General features: G+C 37.1%; 1 protein-coding gene across 40 annotated transcripts in view; it reads right to left on the reverse strand.

Moving 5' to 3' along the window:
* Positions 1 to 19,160, reverse strand: part of ARB2A (ARB2 cotranscriptional regulator A) — a 480,313-nt gene that overhangs the window by 84,649 nt on the left and 376,504 nt on the right. For 2 of the 40 annotated variants that reach the window (XM_073993865.1, XM_073993854.1), the window contains one exon: positions 13,451 to 14,929. The exons of the other annotated variants lie outside the window; for them this stretch is intronic. In XM_073993865.1, the coding sequence (XP_073849966.1) occupies positions 14,850 to 14,929 (80 nt within the window). In that variant the 3' untranslated portion in view covers positions 13,451 to 14,849. Of the gene's footprint in view, positions 1 to 13,450; positions 14,930 to 19,160 lie in introns of those variants that run through there. 40 annotated transcript variants of the gene reach the window in all.

Raw genomic sequence — 19,160 nt, forward strand, 5'->3', positions numbered from 1 at the left:
AATAAACAGTGTTAGGAAAACTGGCTACCCATATGCAGAAAACTGAAACTGGACCCCTTCCTTACACCTTATACAAAAATTAACTCAACATGGATAAAAGACTTAAACATAAGACCTAAATCCATAAAAATTCCAGAAGAAAACCTAGGCAATACCATTCAGGACATAGGCATGAGTAAAGACTTCAGGACTAAAACAGCAAAAGCAATGGCAACAAAAGCCACAATTGACAAATGGGAACTAATTAAACTAAAGAGCTTCTGCACAGCAATAGAAACTATCATCAGAGTGAACAGGCAACCTACAGAATGGGAGAACATTTTTGCAATCTATCCATCTGATAAAGAGCTAATATCCAGAATCTACAAAAACTTAAACAAGTTAACAAGAAAAAAACCATCCCATCAAAAAATAGGTGAAGCATATGCACAGACACTTCTCAAAAGAATATATTTATGTGGCCAACAAACATATGAAAAAAAGCTCATCATCACTGGTCATTGGAGAAATGCAAATCAAAACCACAATGAGATACCATCTCACGCCAGTTAGAATGGTGATCATTAAAAAGTCAGGAAACAACAGATGCTGGAGAGGATGTGGAGAAATAGGAACGCTTTTACACTGTTGGTGGGAGTGTAAATTAGTTCACCCATTGTGGAAGACAGTGTGGCAATTCCTCAAGGATCTAGAACCAGAAATACCATTTGACCAGCAATCCCATTACTGGGTATCTACCCAAAGGATTATAAATCATTCTACCAGAAAGATACATGCACGTGTGTGTTTACTGCAGCACTGTTCACAATAGCAAAGACCTGGATCCAACCCAAATGCCCATCAATGACAGAGTGGATAAAGAAAATGTGGCACATATACACCACGGAATACTATGCATCCATGAAAAAGGATGAGTTCATGTCCTTTGCAGGGACATGGATGATGCTGAAAACCATAATTCTCAGGAAACTAACACAAGAACAGAAAACCAAACAATGCATGTCCTCACTCATAAGTGGGAGTTGAGCAATGAGAACACATGGACACGCGGGGGGAACATCACACACTGGGGCCTGTTGGGGGGTGGAAGACTAGGGGAGGGATAGCATTAGGAGAAATACCTAATGTAGATGATGGGTTGATGGGTACAGCAAAGCACCATGGCACATGTATACCTGTGTAACAAACCTGCATGTTCTGCACATGTATCCCAGAATTTAAAGTATCTATAAAAAATCCCACAAACGCAATGAACTCCTTAGCCTGTTCCCTGTCATCTCATTCACACTTATAACTTTTATTTTCTTCCTTCTCCATTCATACTAACGATGCATCTGTCAACATCCTTTTTTGCTATTACAAACATTTATGTCACACGTCCTGTACTTTTAAGCCCTAGCTCATGCTGACAACCCTAGTTGAAATATTCTTCCTCCTTTCTATGAATCTTCAAATCCTACCCATCTTTCAAGGTTCAGTTTAACGGATCTCTCCTTCTCAATCCCTCAATGTCTTATTGGATCTGATGATTAGATAGAATCACATCGTCTCCTAAATTTCTCTATTACTTAGATCAATAGCTCCTTTGCAATCCTCATCCCTTTCTTCTTGAAGTATTATATTACAGCACGAATGGGGATGGTATTGATTCAATATGTTACTCATTCTTGGTAATACTTAGATCTTAGATTTTACTATTGTCTTAGAGACTAATGTGGAGAATGCAGTAGCAAGAGAAAGATTTTTTTCTTTGGTATGGGTCAAAAATACCACAATGTCTGCCACATCCATGGCTCTCCTCTCTTCACATTACTGTCTTTTTTAAAAAGGACAAGTGGCCGGATGCAGTGGCTCAAGCCTATAATCCCAGCACTTCGGCAGGTGGAGGTGGGTGGATTGCCTGAGGTGAGGAGTTTGAGACCAACCTGGCCAACATGGTGAAACCCTGTCATTTCTAAAAATACAAAAATTAGCCAAGCATGATTGTGGATGCCTGTGATCCCAGCTACTCAGGAGGCTGAGGCAGGAGAATTGCTTGAACCTGAGAGGCAGGGATTGCAGTGAGCTGAGATCGCACCACTGCATTCCAGCCTGGGTGACAAAGTGAGACTCTGTCTCAAAAAAGAAAAAAAAAAAATGGTGGGGGGACAGGTTTAGTTAGATCTTCCCGTCGTTAGTGAGAAAAACGATAATCCATCTCTCTATTAGCATGTTTATTTAGTGTTTACTTATTTTCCCATCTGTTCTCTTCTCAAATCTTTTTTTTTTTAATGGGATAGGTTCATCTCATCAGACCTAATAATTACTAGTTTTCTCTTCCCTTTGGATTTTGACCCTTTCTATATCTCTCCCCTTTACAAACGCTTGGGAAGTACATATAGTATCTGGCTCTCTTGACCCATCCCTGTAACAATCGCTCGCCTTCTTTAAAGTTTTTGTTTAAACATTCTTTCTTATCAAGTCATTTTATAACATAATTAAATAGCTAAATAATCTTACAAACAGCAAACTGAATAAAAATCTTACCTCATATGACACCAAGCCTTTATGTTTTTAAAATATTTTGCCCCAATACAATTCTTCTTTACTTCTTATATACTTTTCTTGTTTAATTTGTGTTTGTATGATGCCCTCATAATGAATTCAAACAACTAACCAACAAAGTGAAAGTTTACTCTTAATGAAACAATTTTTTAACAAAAATAATGCAGGGAATTAATTTATAAATCACATTGTTTCTTACCACTTCAGCACACCACATTTTCCCTGCTGGTACGAGTGCAATGCTGTGTTTTATGCTGTTAACATGTAAAGAAACAAACTTTTTATTGAAATAAAAACCCCTACTAAGCTGGTAGAATGAAGCATATTTTAATATAGATATTTTAATTATTCTTAATTAAAACCTTACAGAGATCTTGCATTTGTGCTCTATGGAAAGTTCATATCCATATATTTAAAGAAGCAGTTTGCTTTAGAGTTTAACCATTTTAAAAAATGCCTCTAACACTAGAATCTTATGTAACTTGAAAAATATAGTCTCAGACATATTTTATAAAAAATTGCAATACAGTCCTCAGAATAACCCTTGGAAGAATATTTTGGTAAGAATGATTTTCAGAATTTGGAGGCTGGGTTAAAGGGCTCAGGAAGGTTGAAGTATGCACCTTTAGCAAGTAAAAAACTATATATAATTGATCTCAAGATGGAGCCTGAAGTTTTTTGTTTCTAATTCTCTGTTGACTATCCTTGAATGGTAATTTTGCTTTCAGTTATTTCTAGGTTGGCATCCCCAATGCATTACATTTATTAATTAATTCAACAAATATTTGTTAAAGTGCCTGTCTACTTTGTGCCAGGCACTGATCCAGGTGCTAGGGATGTACAAGTGAGCCAAATTGACAAAGCTTACATCCTAGTGAGGAGTAGTTGAGGCCAACAAATCACAAATATAACAAATAGCTAAAATATATAGAAGGCTAGACTGCCATAAATGCCATATAAAAATGAAACAGAACAGAGAAGGGATAGAAATGCAATTTCAAATGAGGCAGTCAGGATAGGAAACACTGAGAAGGTGATATTTGAACAAAGATCCGAAGAAAATGAGGGGTGAGCCTGTCAGGTATCTAAGGTGGTTCATTCTAGGCAGAGGCCAATGCAAACAAGCTGAAATAACTCACTGCATGTCAGCCTCTGCTAATACCAGGAAAGTAATTTAATCGAAGCAAAATTTTACAGATGAACACCCTAATATTTGTGATATGCTTTTATTACATTTTATTTAACATTCATCCAATAAATATTTACCAAGTACAAACTATATGCTAGGCATTGAAGCAATAATGATTATTAGACACACATTTTGTCCTCATGAAGCTTACAGTTTAATGTAGGTGGGACAGGCAATAGATACTGCACAGTAACATATGCTATGGTGGGGGTGGTGCAGGGTGCCATAGGGACAGAGAATAGAAGCTCTTCCAGGTTACAGGAGATAGGATTTTAGAGATAAAACTCCTAGAAATTAAAGTCTTTCATTTTGGCTCCCAACAGCATAGTTATCCGAATAGACTGAATATAGAACCAAATAATAAATGCTGTACAACATCCTCACAACATCCTATGTAGTAAGCCCTACTCTTATCAGTTCTCAGGTGAAGGAATGGAAGTACAGAGAGAGTGGCAAGTTGACAACAGTTACAGAGATAGAAAAGTGGCACAGAAAGGAAACAAACTCAGGCAGTCTGGCTTCAGAGCCTGTGCTTTTAACCACTATCTTAAACATACTCTCTGAGCAGCATGCATGTGTGATAATTTGTTAATGAATACAGTCCTCTAGGTATTTTCTTTCTTTCTTTTTTTTTTTCTGTCGCCCAGGCTGGAGTGCAGTGGCTGGATCTCAGCTCACTGCAATCTCCGCCTCCTGGGTTTACACCATTCTCCTGCTTCAGCCTCCCGGGTAGCTGGGACTACAGGCGCCCGCCACCTCGCCCGGCTAGTTTTTTGTATTTTTTAGTAGAGACGGGGTTTCACCGTGTTAGCCAGGATGGTCTTGATCTCCTGACCCCGTGATCCGCCCATCTCAGCCTCCCAAAGTGCTGGGATTACAGGCGTGAGCCACCGCGCCCGGCCTCTAGGTATTTTCTAGCTGCGTATAGGTGAGGCTTGGTTCAGACTATCTGAATAGTTTGCTTCTCAAAAAAGTTCTTATCAGCATGACCTAGAATGTGGAAAGACTATTTTTGTCTAAAAATTAAAATCAAATCATCTTATTCATACTGTGATGTGAACTTCTGACACTGGTATTCACTAACCATTAATATAAAAAGAATGCACTAGGAACAGCTCTTTGGAATCCCCTTCCCTCTGTCTTTCGACATTCTCGGTAAGTGAAGAACCAGCTCCCTGTTAATTTGACTGCTGTCTATTGAGTGCAATGGATTTTGCAAAATGTCCAGAGTCCACAAATAAATTTAAAAATCTGTCCTCCCCTGGAACTTCAGGCTTGTGCTCAGACACTACCTTCACAGTTAGACAACAGTCTGGTTTCTGCTGAGACTGCCAGTAAAGACAACAGGGATGTTCTGGACCAAGTTTCAAGTTACGTGACTTCTAAACTACTAAAAAGTTGTTAGATGACAGCCATTCTAGGTAGAAATGTCACTAGTACACTAGATGAAAAATCTAGATGAGATCAGAACAGAGGCCCAGAGGCCCATGTGGCTGCAGGAGCGGGCTATGGAGCCTTGTAGAACTATGTATTCCCTCTGTCCAGCTCCTTGACTAGTTAGACACCTGGAGATTCCAACTGGGATTGCACAAATTCTATCTGGTGAGGAGATAACATTTTTTGACAATAATAAGTAACACAAATTCTAGGTGAAATTCTTAGACATAAACAAAAGAAAGAATAATTGTATATAAATATATGGAAACAGCAGGCTTGGGAATTGGAATCCTATCATTTTTAAGACCATTGATACTTTTCTAATAATATTCTTAGCAGAAAGCCATTGAATAATTTAGCAAAAATTGTATGAATATTTACACAACTTACATGCATATATCTTTACTGTACAACTTGGTTATTTTCAGGTATGATGTATCTAACATTAGATAACATTGAAGCTTCCTGTCTCATAAATCATCCCTAAGGCTGAATCCATCAAAACGGAATATCCTAACAGCTTTACTGATGGGGAGACATAGAATATTAGAGAAAAGTTAGATTCAGGTATACACTTTAAACAGAAAAGGAAGAAAAATGATTTTATCAACTGAATTTAGGGTAATGGTAGTTATAATGATAAAAGTAGTCAGAATAGGATAAAGGAATTTTGAAAAAAAATGGTGATCAAAGATTAATGCTAAATTGAAATAGAATACCAATGCTATTATCTGAGTGTTACTATCTCCTGCAGCAGAAGGAATCATAATCAATTTTCTATTTATAAAGAGAGTCCTACTTATTATGAAAGGAAAATACTGACCAGGCTTATAGAGATGGCAACATAATGCAACAGTTGTGATTACTAATTTTTAGTTTTATCTTAATCCCATGTTCCCTTCAAAGCAGATAAACATTTCCACATTATGTAAATAACATACAGATTTTAAAGTTCAGTAAATAAAAATATATAACAAAATATGTAACGGCTACACCTAAGTACTTACTATTATCCTGGATAGAACTTTTATTGAGACATTAAAAACATACTCTCTCTCTAAAACACTAGATTGCCTCTGAGAGATAAAGAATTCATAAATTTACAATGGTAACCAAATGAAAACACAGACTAAACTTTCGAGATGAAAATATGGCTCTCCTAACCAAACGCTGAAAAACAAGAGCATTGTAATACGCACTAGATTCATATTGTGGGGAATGTGTTTGTATCTAATCTAATGCTTGCATACATTATTCCTATGCTTTGAGAACAGAATAACAATTGTAATTTTGCTCTGAATCAAAATAACAGAATCTGTCATTTGACATGCTGTAGTGTTTGCACTTTCATTATTGTTCATAGAATAATTGTATGCTTCTTTTTACTGTTATTTTGTAGCAGTTTATCTCTTTTAAAATGCTATTCAAATGAGCTTCAGCATGAATCTCAAAGTCAAAATCAGTCACTATGTTTTAGCAGACACTTTCAATATGCCCATACATATACTTATGCATATCTGTTTTGATAAAATGTGATTCTTATATGCATAGTATGTTATTTCACCACAATCTGCATTGCTATAATAGGTTATTGACTGATTTTTCAGTTTCAGGGACTAAGGTAGTATTCAGTAATGAATGAGTGCTACAAGTTTATTGCAAGTGCCCAAGGTTCACTCACCCCAAGCAATTTAGTCAATAACCAATTTTTATACTTCTATCTCCTTCAAAATTCCAAACCAATAATCCCTGTTTTTTTTTTTTTTTAATTATTTCAGTATCAGACTAACATTTCCCATAGAAATCAATATGGGTGCGATCCATTAGCCAAAAATCTGCAGCACTGCAATGCAAACATATTAAAAATATTGATCTTGCAGAGCTACTGATGTTTTGATTGACTTTAATGTTTGTAAGCAGCAATAACAGAATTTCAATGACTGAAACAAACTTTTGATTAAAATTATAGATCTTTTGTGGGGAATTTGCTATTTTACTGGTTTAAAGCATATCACATGGCTTACTTGCTTGCCGAAAATGAGTGCAGTGGGATATACTTATCCAATTCCTTATTTGTAAATATGTAGTCCATCACAGCTTACACATCTTTAATCTACTTTGAACTGCCCCGACATTTCAATTCAACTTCTCATTATAGCACATGGTGGGGTGATGTTTTCAGATTAAGAGTAGTAGGAATTGAGAGCTTTAATCCTTATTTTACTATTATGCAACCTGAGGCATTTTATTCTCAGTTTAAATTCCCCAAATGTAAAAATGGAATTAACCTTGGGAATCGATGAACATTCTTATTACATTTTGAGATCAGTGGACAGTAAAGACCATAACTTATACATACAAAAGATTATCTGACCCAAAGATATGTCCCTTAAAGGAAGCACAGAATTTTGCAGCCATTTAGTGATCACCTAGCAATGCTCTCATTTTATATATGAAGAGACTAAGATCCTAAAAGGTACAGACAACACAAGGAGCTCCTCACTGAGGCCTTTCCTGCAGTCTATATAAAACATACCACCGGGCCCCATCAGGTACTCTCTCACCACTTAGCCTACTTAATTTTTATTCTAACATCACTATCTAAAACATATACTTTATATGTCGATTTGTCTATCTAGTATCTATTTTCTCTTCTGAAATGTAAGCTCTATGCAACAGGAATTTTGCTCATCCTTTTCATAGCCAAATCCCTAGTATTCAGAAAAGTACCTGACATATAGAGGGCTCAATAAGCATTTCTGAATAAATGAAGGAAAGAAGGAGCCAGATCTACTAATGGAAGGGTTGGGTTGGATAGGGGTGAAGTAGGCTTGATTCTCTTAACTCTCAGTCCAGTGTTGCTATGAGGCTTCCTTCTTAATATGTTCCCTTCACTTTCCTGGGTTCCCAGATGTAAGTATCAAAGGGAATTTGCATCCATATTTATTATACATATTTTTGTTAAAGTTCACAGATATTTTCAAGTTTAAGAGTTTCATTATTTAATTATTAATCCTTTGCCTGGATTTTTTTTCTCCATTCGTTTGCTCTACCTTCCACCATGTTAACACTGTCATAGATTCTTTATTTTTACTTGTGACATTTTATTGGAATAAAAAGATCGATAGTTTAAAGAAAAAATGAAAAATAAAAATGACCCATTTATCAGCTGCTTATTTCATTTCTAGTACAATGACTCCCATAGAGTCCTTCTGGAAAAACACCAAGGTATAACTTGCAAATGTGCAGGGACTTCGGCCTCCTCATGAATCTTATCAGCATTCCCCAAATTACCCTAAACACATACACAATATATTTGTAAGTACAAAATATAGCTTGAAGACAAATTCCCTGGTCCTCTTCCAGAGGCTGCTACCATGGCAAACCTTTAGGAACTGCCTCTGGTGCTGCCACTCTCTGGTGGGTGTCGGGGAAGAAGTGTGGTTTGCAACTATCAGATCTGGATTAGAATCTCAACTCTCCCACTTACAAACCACATGAACCTCTGTTTACTCATATGTAAAAAAAGATCATTAACACCCACTATAAACATAAGCTGTCAGGAGCAAACAAGATGCACATAAAGTGAATGCTACAAAGTAGGGATGCAAACAGGGTTAATTGCCTTTTTACCTTCACGCATTTGTGAAAAAAATAGCTAACTTAATGCTTTCTCTTCCTTAGTGCACTGAAAAGGTGTTTAGATATTTATGTGAGATCACTAATGGTTTTTGGGAATCAATAAGAGGCAGAATGGAAAGTAAAACTATTTCAAAGAACTGACAGATGTGATCAAGTCGCTAAATGATGTACTGTAGTTACTAGAGAAGGTATCTCTATACAAGTACCAGTGGCCTAAGGGTGGCAAGTGATGCTACATTTTGAGCAGGGATGATGCCATTTCTTTCTTCCACTTGCCCCCACAATCTGGCTATTCCATCTCTGTAAGCAGTCCGGTGCCCTCAGTACCCTAATATTCTCACATGCCTTAATCCATTCCTGGAAGCCATCTTCAGTCTCATAAACACCTACCCTCAATCTGCTATTAAAAACAGCACCCTATCAGCAGCTCCGTCTGAACACTCACTGAGACTCCTGATGTCTATCTGTCGCTCTGGAGTTGCAAAGCTGGTAAGCTCAGGATGATCTCTCATGGGGCTATTAAAGGTCTAGGGGCAGTAAGCTAGGCTAGTCCTTTCAAAGTGGCATCATACTGCATGATGACTCAAAATGGCTTCAAAGAACGCAAAGGTTACCTGCTAGGAGATGTGCATCTGAGGGAAGAGCAACAAAATATTACAGAGAATGACAGGTTTTCTTAAAGGTTCATTTTTACTTTTAAAAATAAGGACTGTTAAGTATGAGATGATGGAAAAGGCCAGTATGCCAACAGGAGAAAATGGTTCTTTTTATTATTTCAGCCCAAGTATGTAGTGGACTTGCAATGAACTTATAACTCACACCTGTAATCCTAGTACTGTGAGAGGCTGAGGCGGGAGGATCACTTGACTAGTCTATAAGCATAGGGAGACTCTGTCTCTACAAAACAAAACAAAAATAAATAAAATTAGTTGGGCCTTGTGGCAAGCACCTGTAGTCCCAGCTACTTGGGTGGCTGAGAGGGGAGGATCGCTTGAGCACAGGAGGTCAAGGCTGCAGTGAGCCTTGATCATGCCACTGCACTCCAAATTCGGTGATAGAGTGAGACCCTGTCTCAAACCACCCCCCAAAACAAAGAAACAAACAGAAAACCCCAAACAAGAAAAACTAGTAACCCTGGCATCACTGATTCTCTGCTACTCCCTTAGCACTGCTATTACTCTGGCTCTGCAGTAGAAAGCCTGACTGAAACACATGCCTGATTTAATCACACACCATCCAATGTGTTAGTGGTACCACAGGGAGTGTGTCCCCTTTGCTCTCCAGGCCACTGCTAGAACCATCAGATCTTCACTTTTTGGGGACTATTTACCTCTTTGAGAATATGAGAAGAGCTCTGATTCTCCTCCACATAAACTAATTGTATGTAATCTACCAATTCAATACAGAATTTCAAAGGGTTCATACAACTCACTACCCACTCATCCATAAATCCCTCAGGCCTTGGGGGTATTCAAGGGCAATCAATCCTCTTGTGTTGGAAAATATCAAGATGCCTGCTTTCCTCACAGGACTGTAGGTACATAGTATAAAGACATCTGCTTTGGGTGAAGAGGGGAAAGAGAGGAGAGAAGCAAGTTTTAAAAGGAAAGTATCATTTTCCCTCAAGTTAGAAAGTATTCAGATAAAGAAAAAAGACCATTCAAATGCCAGGACTTGGATGCATGCAACATAAGTTAAATGCATGCAAGTGGGAGATTTGGCTTAATTCCAAGCACAAAATATTTCAGCTCCATGGGGAAAGTTAACCATAGGCCAAAATCTCAAGACATATATGTAATCCATTTAGTATTTTAAAAGGTCCAATATTTTAATGTCTTAAGAAATTCTCAAACTTCCTGAAATTTTAATGGTGCAAACGTTTTAAATATAGAGGGCTAGCAGTTCTTGAGAAATATTTTGGCACATATTCTAACGGAGATTTGTTGATCTTTTTTCAGGGACACACTGGCAATTTTAAAACATAGTTATTGAGAAGTTGGAAGACACCTCCCTAATTTATAACTATTTTAAGAGGCACATCAGATTAAGGTCTGAAACTTCCTGATATTATGCTTCTAAATTGTAGGGTAAAGCATTTGTCCTCTTCAACTGAAGACAAAAATTGGAAAAAAATGTGTGTGTATATATACATGTATAAAGACTTTGTATATGCATATTCAAAAGCTCAAATCCTGGTTACCAGTCCTCCACATACACTTCAATTAAGCAACTATCGGTCAGAGAGCATAGAGTAAATGCCCTTCACTGAAAACTCAATTAAGCTTGCAGAGCAATGATTAGTAAAGCCAAAAGAGAAATTTGAACTCAAATAACATTGTATTTGAGATTACTTGCTAAATTTTTAAATGGGGGTTTGGGGATTGGAAGTTCTCAACATATAATGTCCTTTTTCCATAAACTGGCCTTTTAACCTTACATTAAAAATATGGCTAGAAAAACGGATTGATAATTCCTCAAGAAGTTAAACAGAAAATTACCATATGACCCAGCAATTCCACTTATAGGTATAGAACCCACAAAATTAAAAACAGATGTTCAAACAAACCCTTATACATGAATGTTCACAGCAGCATGATTCGTAGTAGCCAAAAAGTGAAAACAAGCCAAATGTCTTTCATTTGATGAATGAATAAACTAAATGTGGTGTATCTATACAATAGAATATTATTTGGCAATAAAAAGTAATGAAGAATTGATACATACTACAATATGGTTCAGTCTTGAGAAGCTTCTGCTAAATGAAAGAAGCTAGCCACAAAAAGCCACATACTCTATGATTCAATTTATATGAAATATTCAGAATAGCAAATGCACAGAATCACTGAAGCAAATTAGTGGTTGCCAGGGGCTGAAAGGAGGAGAGAATGGTGAGTGATTGCTTTATGGGTCTAAAGTTTCTTTTTGGAGTGATGAAAATGTTCCAGAATTAAACAGTGGTGATGGCTACAACACTGTGAATATACTGGAAATTACTGAACTGTGCTCCTTTAAATGGCTATAATGGTGAATTTCATGTTACGTGTATTTCAATAAAAACTGTGGCCAGGAGGCCGGGCGCGGTGTCTCACGTCTGTAATCCAGCACTTTGGGCGGCTGAGGCTGGTGGATCACGAGGTCAGGAGATCGAGACCATCCTGGCCAACATGGTGAAATCCCATCTACTAAAATACAAAAAATTAGCCAGGTGTGGTAGCTCATACCTGTAGTCCCAGCTACCTGGGAGGCTGAGGCAGGGGAATTGCTTGAACCTGGGAGGGGGATGTTGCAGTGAGCTGAGATTGTGCCACTGCACTCTAGCCTGGCAGCAGAACAAGATTTCATAAAAAAAAAAAAAAAAAAAAAAGCAGCCAGGATTCTTTTTCACTTTATTTATTATGATTCCAGTAAAGAAAGACACTAATGAAACAAATTTCTACTGAAATTAAACACTGGATATGATCATAAGAGCGCTTTTTAAAACTCTTAATATATCTACGTGTGTTTGATTAGGCTGTGCCTCATTGAAGTGGGAAATTAATCATCTGGATAGTTATGAATATTCTCATAAGTCTATACAGTGTTTATAATTCTGACAAAACAAGACAAGGAAAAATGGGAAAATAAACTTTCTTTGCCCAGAATTCACTGGGAGGCTGAACAACTTTGTTTTGCTTTAGAAGTGTTGTCAACAAAATTTTACTGAAATGTAAGGATTAAATTGGCAAAAAATAAAGGATTTACTCTTTTGTATTTACTTTTCATGACGTCCAAAAGCAGCCAGGTTTTCTCGCCTACATAATACAATGTAAGATCTACTTGCAAAGATTGGGGAAGTCTGAAATGAAGTAAGTTTACCAAATATTCATAAGGCATCTAATTATGTATTTGCACCATAATCATTATGTTACACTTAATTTAATTTTTAATACTACACTCAATTTTTTTATTTTAAAAATGCAATACTTTTTAGCATTTATTCTTTTAAAGTAAGTATTTAAGGGTATAAATGTCTCATTTCTCTGGTTAGTAATCTAGCTACGCTAAAAAGTTTTTGTTATTTTCCTTTTTTTTTGAGATGGAGTCTCACTCTGTCACCCAGGCTGGAGTGCAGTGGTGTGATTTTGGCTCACTGCAACCTCTGCCTCCTGGGTTCGAGAAATTCTCCTGCCTCAGCCTCCCAAATAGCTGGAATTACAGATGCCTGCCTCCACGCCTGGCTAATTTTTGTATTTTTAGTAGAGAAGGGGTTTTGCTATGTTGGCCAGGCTGGTCTTGTACTCCTGACCTCAGGTGATCCACCCGCCTTGGCCTCCCAAAGTGCTGGGATTACAGGCATGAGCCACCACACTCGGCCAGTATTTTCTAAATTTCTTTGTTGATCTTTTAATTATTTGGAAGACTTTTACTTTAATCTCTTCTCTACCCATTTACTCTTTTTCTCAATTTTTATTGTAAAAATGTTTAAATGGATAAGAATTTCAGTAGTGCTATGAATGCCCATATGCCTTTCCTATAGATTCAATAATTGTTAACATTTTGCCACATTCGTTTCATCTCTTTCATTCCCTGTACATGTATTTTTTTTTCCTCTGAATCATTTGAGAGCTACAAACAAAAATAATTTAACAACTGCACCTCATGAATTTGAATTTAATGCCAAAGTCACAAGAGTCATATTGGGATACATTTTTAAAATTATAGTCATCCACCTTCATAAAAGTTTTTAAAAGGCACTATAATTATCTTGACTTTTCTGTAAAATTCCTCACTATACTATAAGCTCTAGGAAGGCGACATGTTTTCTATTTCTTTGCTATGATAACAGTCTCATGTCTGACTTTGAGTTATTGTTTCACTTTGAAGGGTCCCCTACATCAGCAGTCCCCAACCTTTTTGGCACCAGGGACCGGTTTTGTGGAAGACAATTTTTCCACACACGGGGAGTGGGGGATGGTTTCAGGATGAAACTGTTCCACCTCAGATCATCATGCGTTAGATTCTCACAAGAAGCTCAACCTAGATCCTTCGCATGTGGAGTTCACAGCAGGATTTGGCTCCTATGAGAATCTAATGACTCTGCTGATCTGACGGGAGGCGGAGCTCAGGTGGTAATGCTGGCTCACTGCTCACTGCTCACCTCCTGCTGTGTGACCTAGTTCCTAACAGGCCAGGGACCAGTACTGGTCCATGGCCTCTGGGTTGGGGACCCCCGCTCTGCACCTTCCAATTCATCTTCTTTTTTCCAAGTCCTGTCTTCCATAAACACACCATACATATATATATACACATTTATTCCGTTAGCCTTGGAATAGTTAAAGCACTTGCATGTAACCCTGTCTCATCTGGGTACCTATTTTCTGCTCTAATTTGAAATTTAAATTTAAAGGATATAAAGTTTCAGGTATAAGATTTATTAGTTCTGGGGATCTAATGTACACCATGGTGAATGTAGTAAAATACTGTATTATATATTTGAAGTTTGCTAAGAAAGTAGATGGTAAGTGTTCCTACCACCCACCCCCACTCTACCACACACACAAATGGTAACTATGTAATGGAATTAATATGGACTGATTGTGGTAATCATTTTACAAGGTATATACATGTCAATCATCATGTTGTATACCTTGAATTTTTACAATTTTTATTTGTCAATTATGGCCCAATAAAGCTGAGGAGCAATGCATTTTATCTGCATGCTACATTGCCTCAATGACATCATAATGTCCTCCAGGACAGGGTCTAGGATTTTTTTACCCCATGGTTGGTAGATACTAAAATTCTTTCTCAACTTAATTTAAATCTTCATAGTATGATATTGGTTAAAGAAAATAAATTGCAGAGGGCTGGGCATGGTGGCTCACGCCTGTAATCCCAGCACTTTGGGAGGCTGAGGTGGGTGGATCACGAGGTCAGGAGTTCGAGACCGGCCTGGCCAACATGGTGAAACCCCGTCTCTACTAAGAATACAAAAATTAGCTGGGCATGGAGGTGCGTGCCTGTAATCCTAGCTACTTGGGAAGCTGAGGCAGGAGAATCACTTGAATCCAGGAGGCAGAGGTTGCAGTGAGTCAAGACTGTGCCATTGCACTCCAGCCTGGGTGACAGGGCAAGACTCTGTCTCGAAAAAAAAAAGAAAATAAATTGCAGATTATATATACTTTTATTGTGTTAACATAAAATAAGATGCTATAAATTCATAGAAATTAAAACCATAGTCTAGTTGACTATTTTTATTCCATTGAATCTAACCTCATATATGTATACACACACATATATATGTATTTCCAATCCTATAATTTTTCAAGTGATGAAACAGACCCATAGAAGTTAAATGATTGACTTCACAGTATAAAACTTTTAAGAAGCAAAACTAAAGCTATAATTAAATGAGTTAATACATACAAGTGCTTATACCAGGGCCTAGTTAATACAGGAAAGGCTTAAGAAATATTTTTAGCTTCAGAATCAAGGTTGTTGGATGTCTAGTTCAGTGCATTTTCCAATAAAACACATTACCTCAGAACTCTACGGTAACACAGTAAAGACAACCACTTCAGGAGCATATTATACATTCTTTAATGAGCAAGAGTTACACAATAAGAGATCAGCCAGAGGGTGTCATCAGAACAGGCAAACTGGTAGCCTATGGGCCTGGTACAAATGGCTGCCATTTTATTTGACCTCTTTAATAGTTTAAAACTTTTTAGTTAGTTGCAACAGTTACAATTATAGAAATATGAAATAAATATTCAGACTTTTGACTTCTTTGGGAAAACCGGGAAATCTGACAACACTGGGCTTGCATTCCTCCATGTCACCAATCAGTTGAGGTTTGAATTTCCAACTCCTGCCCTTCTGCTAAAGTCTGATTATGATTAGTGCGCAAAATGATGACTGAATCATGTAGTAAGCGCTACATCAGTCAGAAAATACTAAGTGATATTTGCTAATCATATGTAATTGCTAGCCACACACACATAGCTATTTCCTAAATTAGAAAAATTGATTGTTATAATACGGAATAAAAATAAAGGTGACTGTAGTATTTAAAGGGTAACTAGAATTTAACCAGAAAATGTATTTAAAGAGACGAGCCCACTCCCTACAGTTCAGTTACATGAGGTACCAATGTATTTTTCTTTTATGGGAAAATACCGGTTCAATAACTTTGATTCATATGTTAAATAAAAACAAATGACACAACTTTATTTGGAATATTTTTTCCCTTAATTTAAATATAGCCCTTAAGATCTGCAAACATTTTAGTTAGTCTGCTTTTGACCTGAACTAAGCAGCTATAAGAAAAAAAAATAAAAATAAAAATAGGTTACAACACATTAAATATCCTCCCTCTGCCACCTTACACTTTTTGGTGCTAAAACATATGCTCTGCCACCTGCAGATAAAAGTCACACACTGAGAGTGTATATTCTGACAAGAATTACTAGTTTCAAGCATGCCTGGTGATTTTGGACAGTAGCACTTAAGAAACCTTCAATCTGGCAGTTTTACCACTGCACATTTTTGAAAGCATTCCTACAGCCTAAAGTTGTACAAATTTTGGGATCTGACCTTTGGGAGAAAACAAAATAAAATGAAACAAAAAGGATCCTAGGGTAGCATTTTGATCCAACTGGTTCTATTTTTTTGGGGGGGTCACATACATATCTCCCCCCGCCCAATTTCACATCTCAATGACAAGTTGCCAAGGGTAATTTGAATTTTTTAAAAAAAATTTCTGATGAGGTAAAACTCTATTGTAATATGAAGAGAACTTCTATTCCTACACACACTGGGAACATCTGTCAGAGTTAAAAATTATTGTTACTCCATAAAAAATTTATTTTCCTATTTTTATGTTTCCTTTACTCTCAGTTACTTTTCTATTTTATCTTATTTGTTTGCTGTTTCATCTTGTTCCATAAAGGGTTTGGGGATGTACAAAAATGAACCCAGACAGGACTTCCGAAGATGGCAAGTGAAGAAGTTGGCAAATCCTCTTCCCCTGAACAACTAAAAAGGTGGCAAAATTGTCAAGTACAACCATTTCAGCACTCCAGAAATCAACCAAAAGCAAAAAAACTAACTGAGAAATGTTTATTCAAGGAAATCTGCTGTGTTACAGGTAAGGTCAGTGGCAATCTGTGGCGAGTAGCTTGGTAGCAGAGCAGTGCTTCCAGAGCATGACTGGCTGTGAAAACCTGAAGCTTCCCTGCTAGAAGGGGCTGACTTGATTTACAGTAGAAGGAGAGAAACCCATGCCCAATCATACTATCCTCAAGTAAAGCAAATTCGGTGGAAAACCAACCACAAAAACCCCGGCCTTGCTAGTCTGAGGTTGTGGTCTTGCTTGGGGCAAGTGGTAGACCAGTAGACTAGCTAGAAATTCAACAGGGAGATCCTGGAAATGAGTGAGTGGCTGAGAGACTAGATGAACTCCCGCACATTCCTAACTAACGGAGAGGATGAGCGCTGGGACAGAAGTCCCAGGATAGCCCGGTAGAGAAGGAAAGCTAAGGCAGACTTGGCAACTTTGACTACACTCTGTAACTCAAACACAGATCCACCCACAGAGCCTTACTAGCTTGGGGTGATTGAACAAAAACTCTGACCATTAAGCTATGTAGGCAAAGAAGTCATTATCTAGGAGCTGGCCTAACATAAAATTAAAATTGAAAACAAACAAACAAACAAACAAAAACAACCCACCAAACTATCAACATCTACATTTTGAAGAGGGGACAGAGTCTGCAGATTAAGTCAAGTTTCTAAAAACAGAAGAAAACGAAAGACCAGAAGCAACAACAAAGATCCTCAAGGCAAATGAATCAGAATCTACAGTTGCTCTCATTACTCCTGTTCAATGTTGTACATGAGGTTGCAGCCAGTACAGTAAGGCAAGAAAAGAACTTAAGGGCATATATATTAGGAAGGAAGATATACATGGTTTTTAAATCATAGTTGGCATGGTCCTGTATGTAGAAAATCCTAAATATTATATTAAAATAAATCTAGAATGAATAAACAAGTTTTAGCTAGGTCACAAATACAGAATCAATATGTAAAAATCAATTTTAATTCTCAAACTAGCAACAAACAATTCAAAATTGAAATTAAGAAAAGAATTCCACTCAAGAAATAGAGGAAATAATCCTAAAATTTATATTGAACCACAAAAGACACGGAATAGCCAAAGCCATCCGGAGCAAAAAAACCAAACTGAAGGAATCACATTACCTGACTTCAAATTATACTACAGAGCTATAGTAACCAAAACAACATGGTACTGGCATAAAAACAGACACATAGACCAATGGAACAGGGTAGAGAACCCAGAAATAAACCCATACATCTACATTGAACTCATTTTCAACAAAGGTGCCAAGAACATACACTGGGAAAAGGACAGTCTCCTCAATAAATGGTGCTGGGAAAACGAAGTCCACATGCAGAAGAATGAAACTAGACCCTTATCTGTCACCATATACAAAAATCAAATCAAAATGGATTAAAGATTTAAATCTAAGACCCAAAACTATGAGCCTACAAAAAGAAAACATTGGGGAAACTCTCTGGGACATTTAACTAGGAAAAGATTTCTTGAGCAGTAACTCAAAAATTCAGGCAATCAAAGCAAAAATGGAGAAATGGTATCAGATCAAGTTTAAAAGATACTGCACAGATAAGAAAACAATCAACAAAGTGACGATGCCCAGAATGGGAGAAAATATCTGCAAACTGCCCATCTGACAAGAGATTAATAAACAGAACATATAAGGAGCTCAAACAACTCAAAAGGAAAAAAAAATCTAATATCCAATTTAAAAATGTGCAAAAGATCTGAGTAGACATTTCACAAAAGAAGACATACAGATGGCCAACAGGTACATGAAAAAATGTTCAACATCACTAATCATCAGAGAAATGCAAACTAAAACTACACTGAGATATCTTACTCCAGTTAAAATAGTTCATATCCAAAAGACAGACAATAATGAATTTTGGTAAGGATGTGGAGAAAGGGAAACCCTTGTACATTGTTGGTGGGAATGTAAAATAGTACAACCACTGTGGAGGTTTCCAAAAAACTAAAAATAGAGCTACCATATGATCTAGCAATCCCACTGCTAGGTATATGCCCCAAAGAAAGGGAATCAGTATATTGAAGATATATCTACACTCTCACTGGAAAAACATACTATAAAATTTTCATTGTCATAAGATAAAAAGAAACAACTGGTGAAGCATTGAATTCTAAGGAAGATTTCTCCTGTGGGTTCTCCTAAGAGAGGACCTCATGAAATATAGGGAACTACTTCCTTTAAAATAGCAGCCCTCTCCCCAT

The sequence above is a fragment of the Macaca fascicularis genome, chromosome 6 (assembly GCF_037993035.2).
Source record: "Macaca fascicularis isolate 582-1 chromosome 6, T2T-MFA8v1.1".
In the NCBI taxonomy this organism is placed as follows: domain Eukaryota; kingdom Metazoa; phylum Chordata; class Mammalia; order Primates; family Cercopithecidae; genus Macaca; species Macaca fascicularis.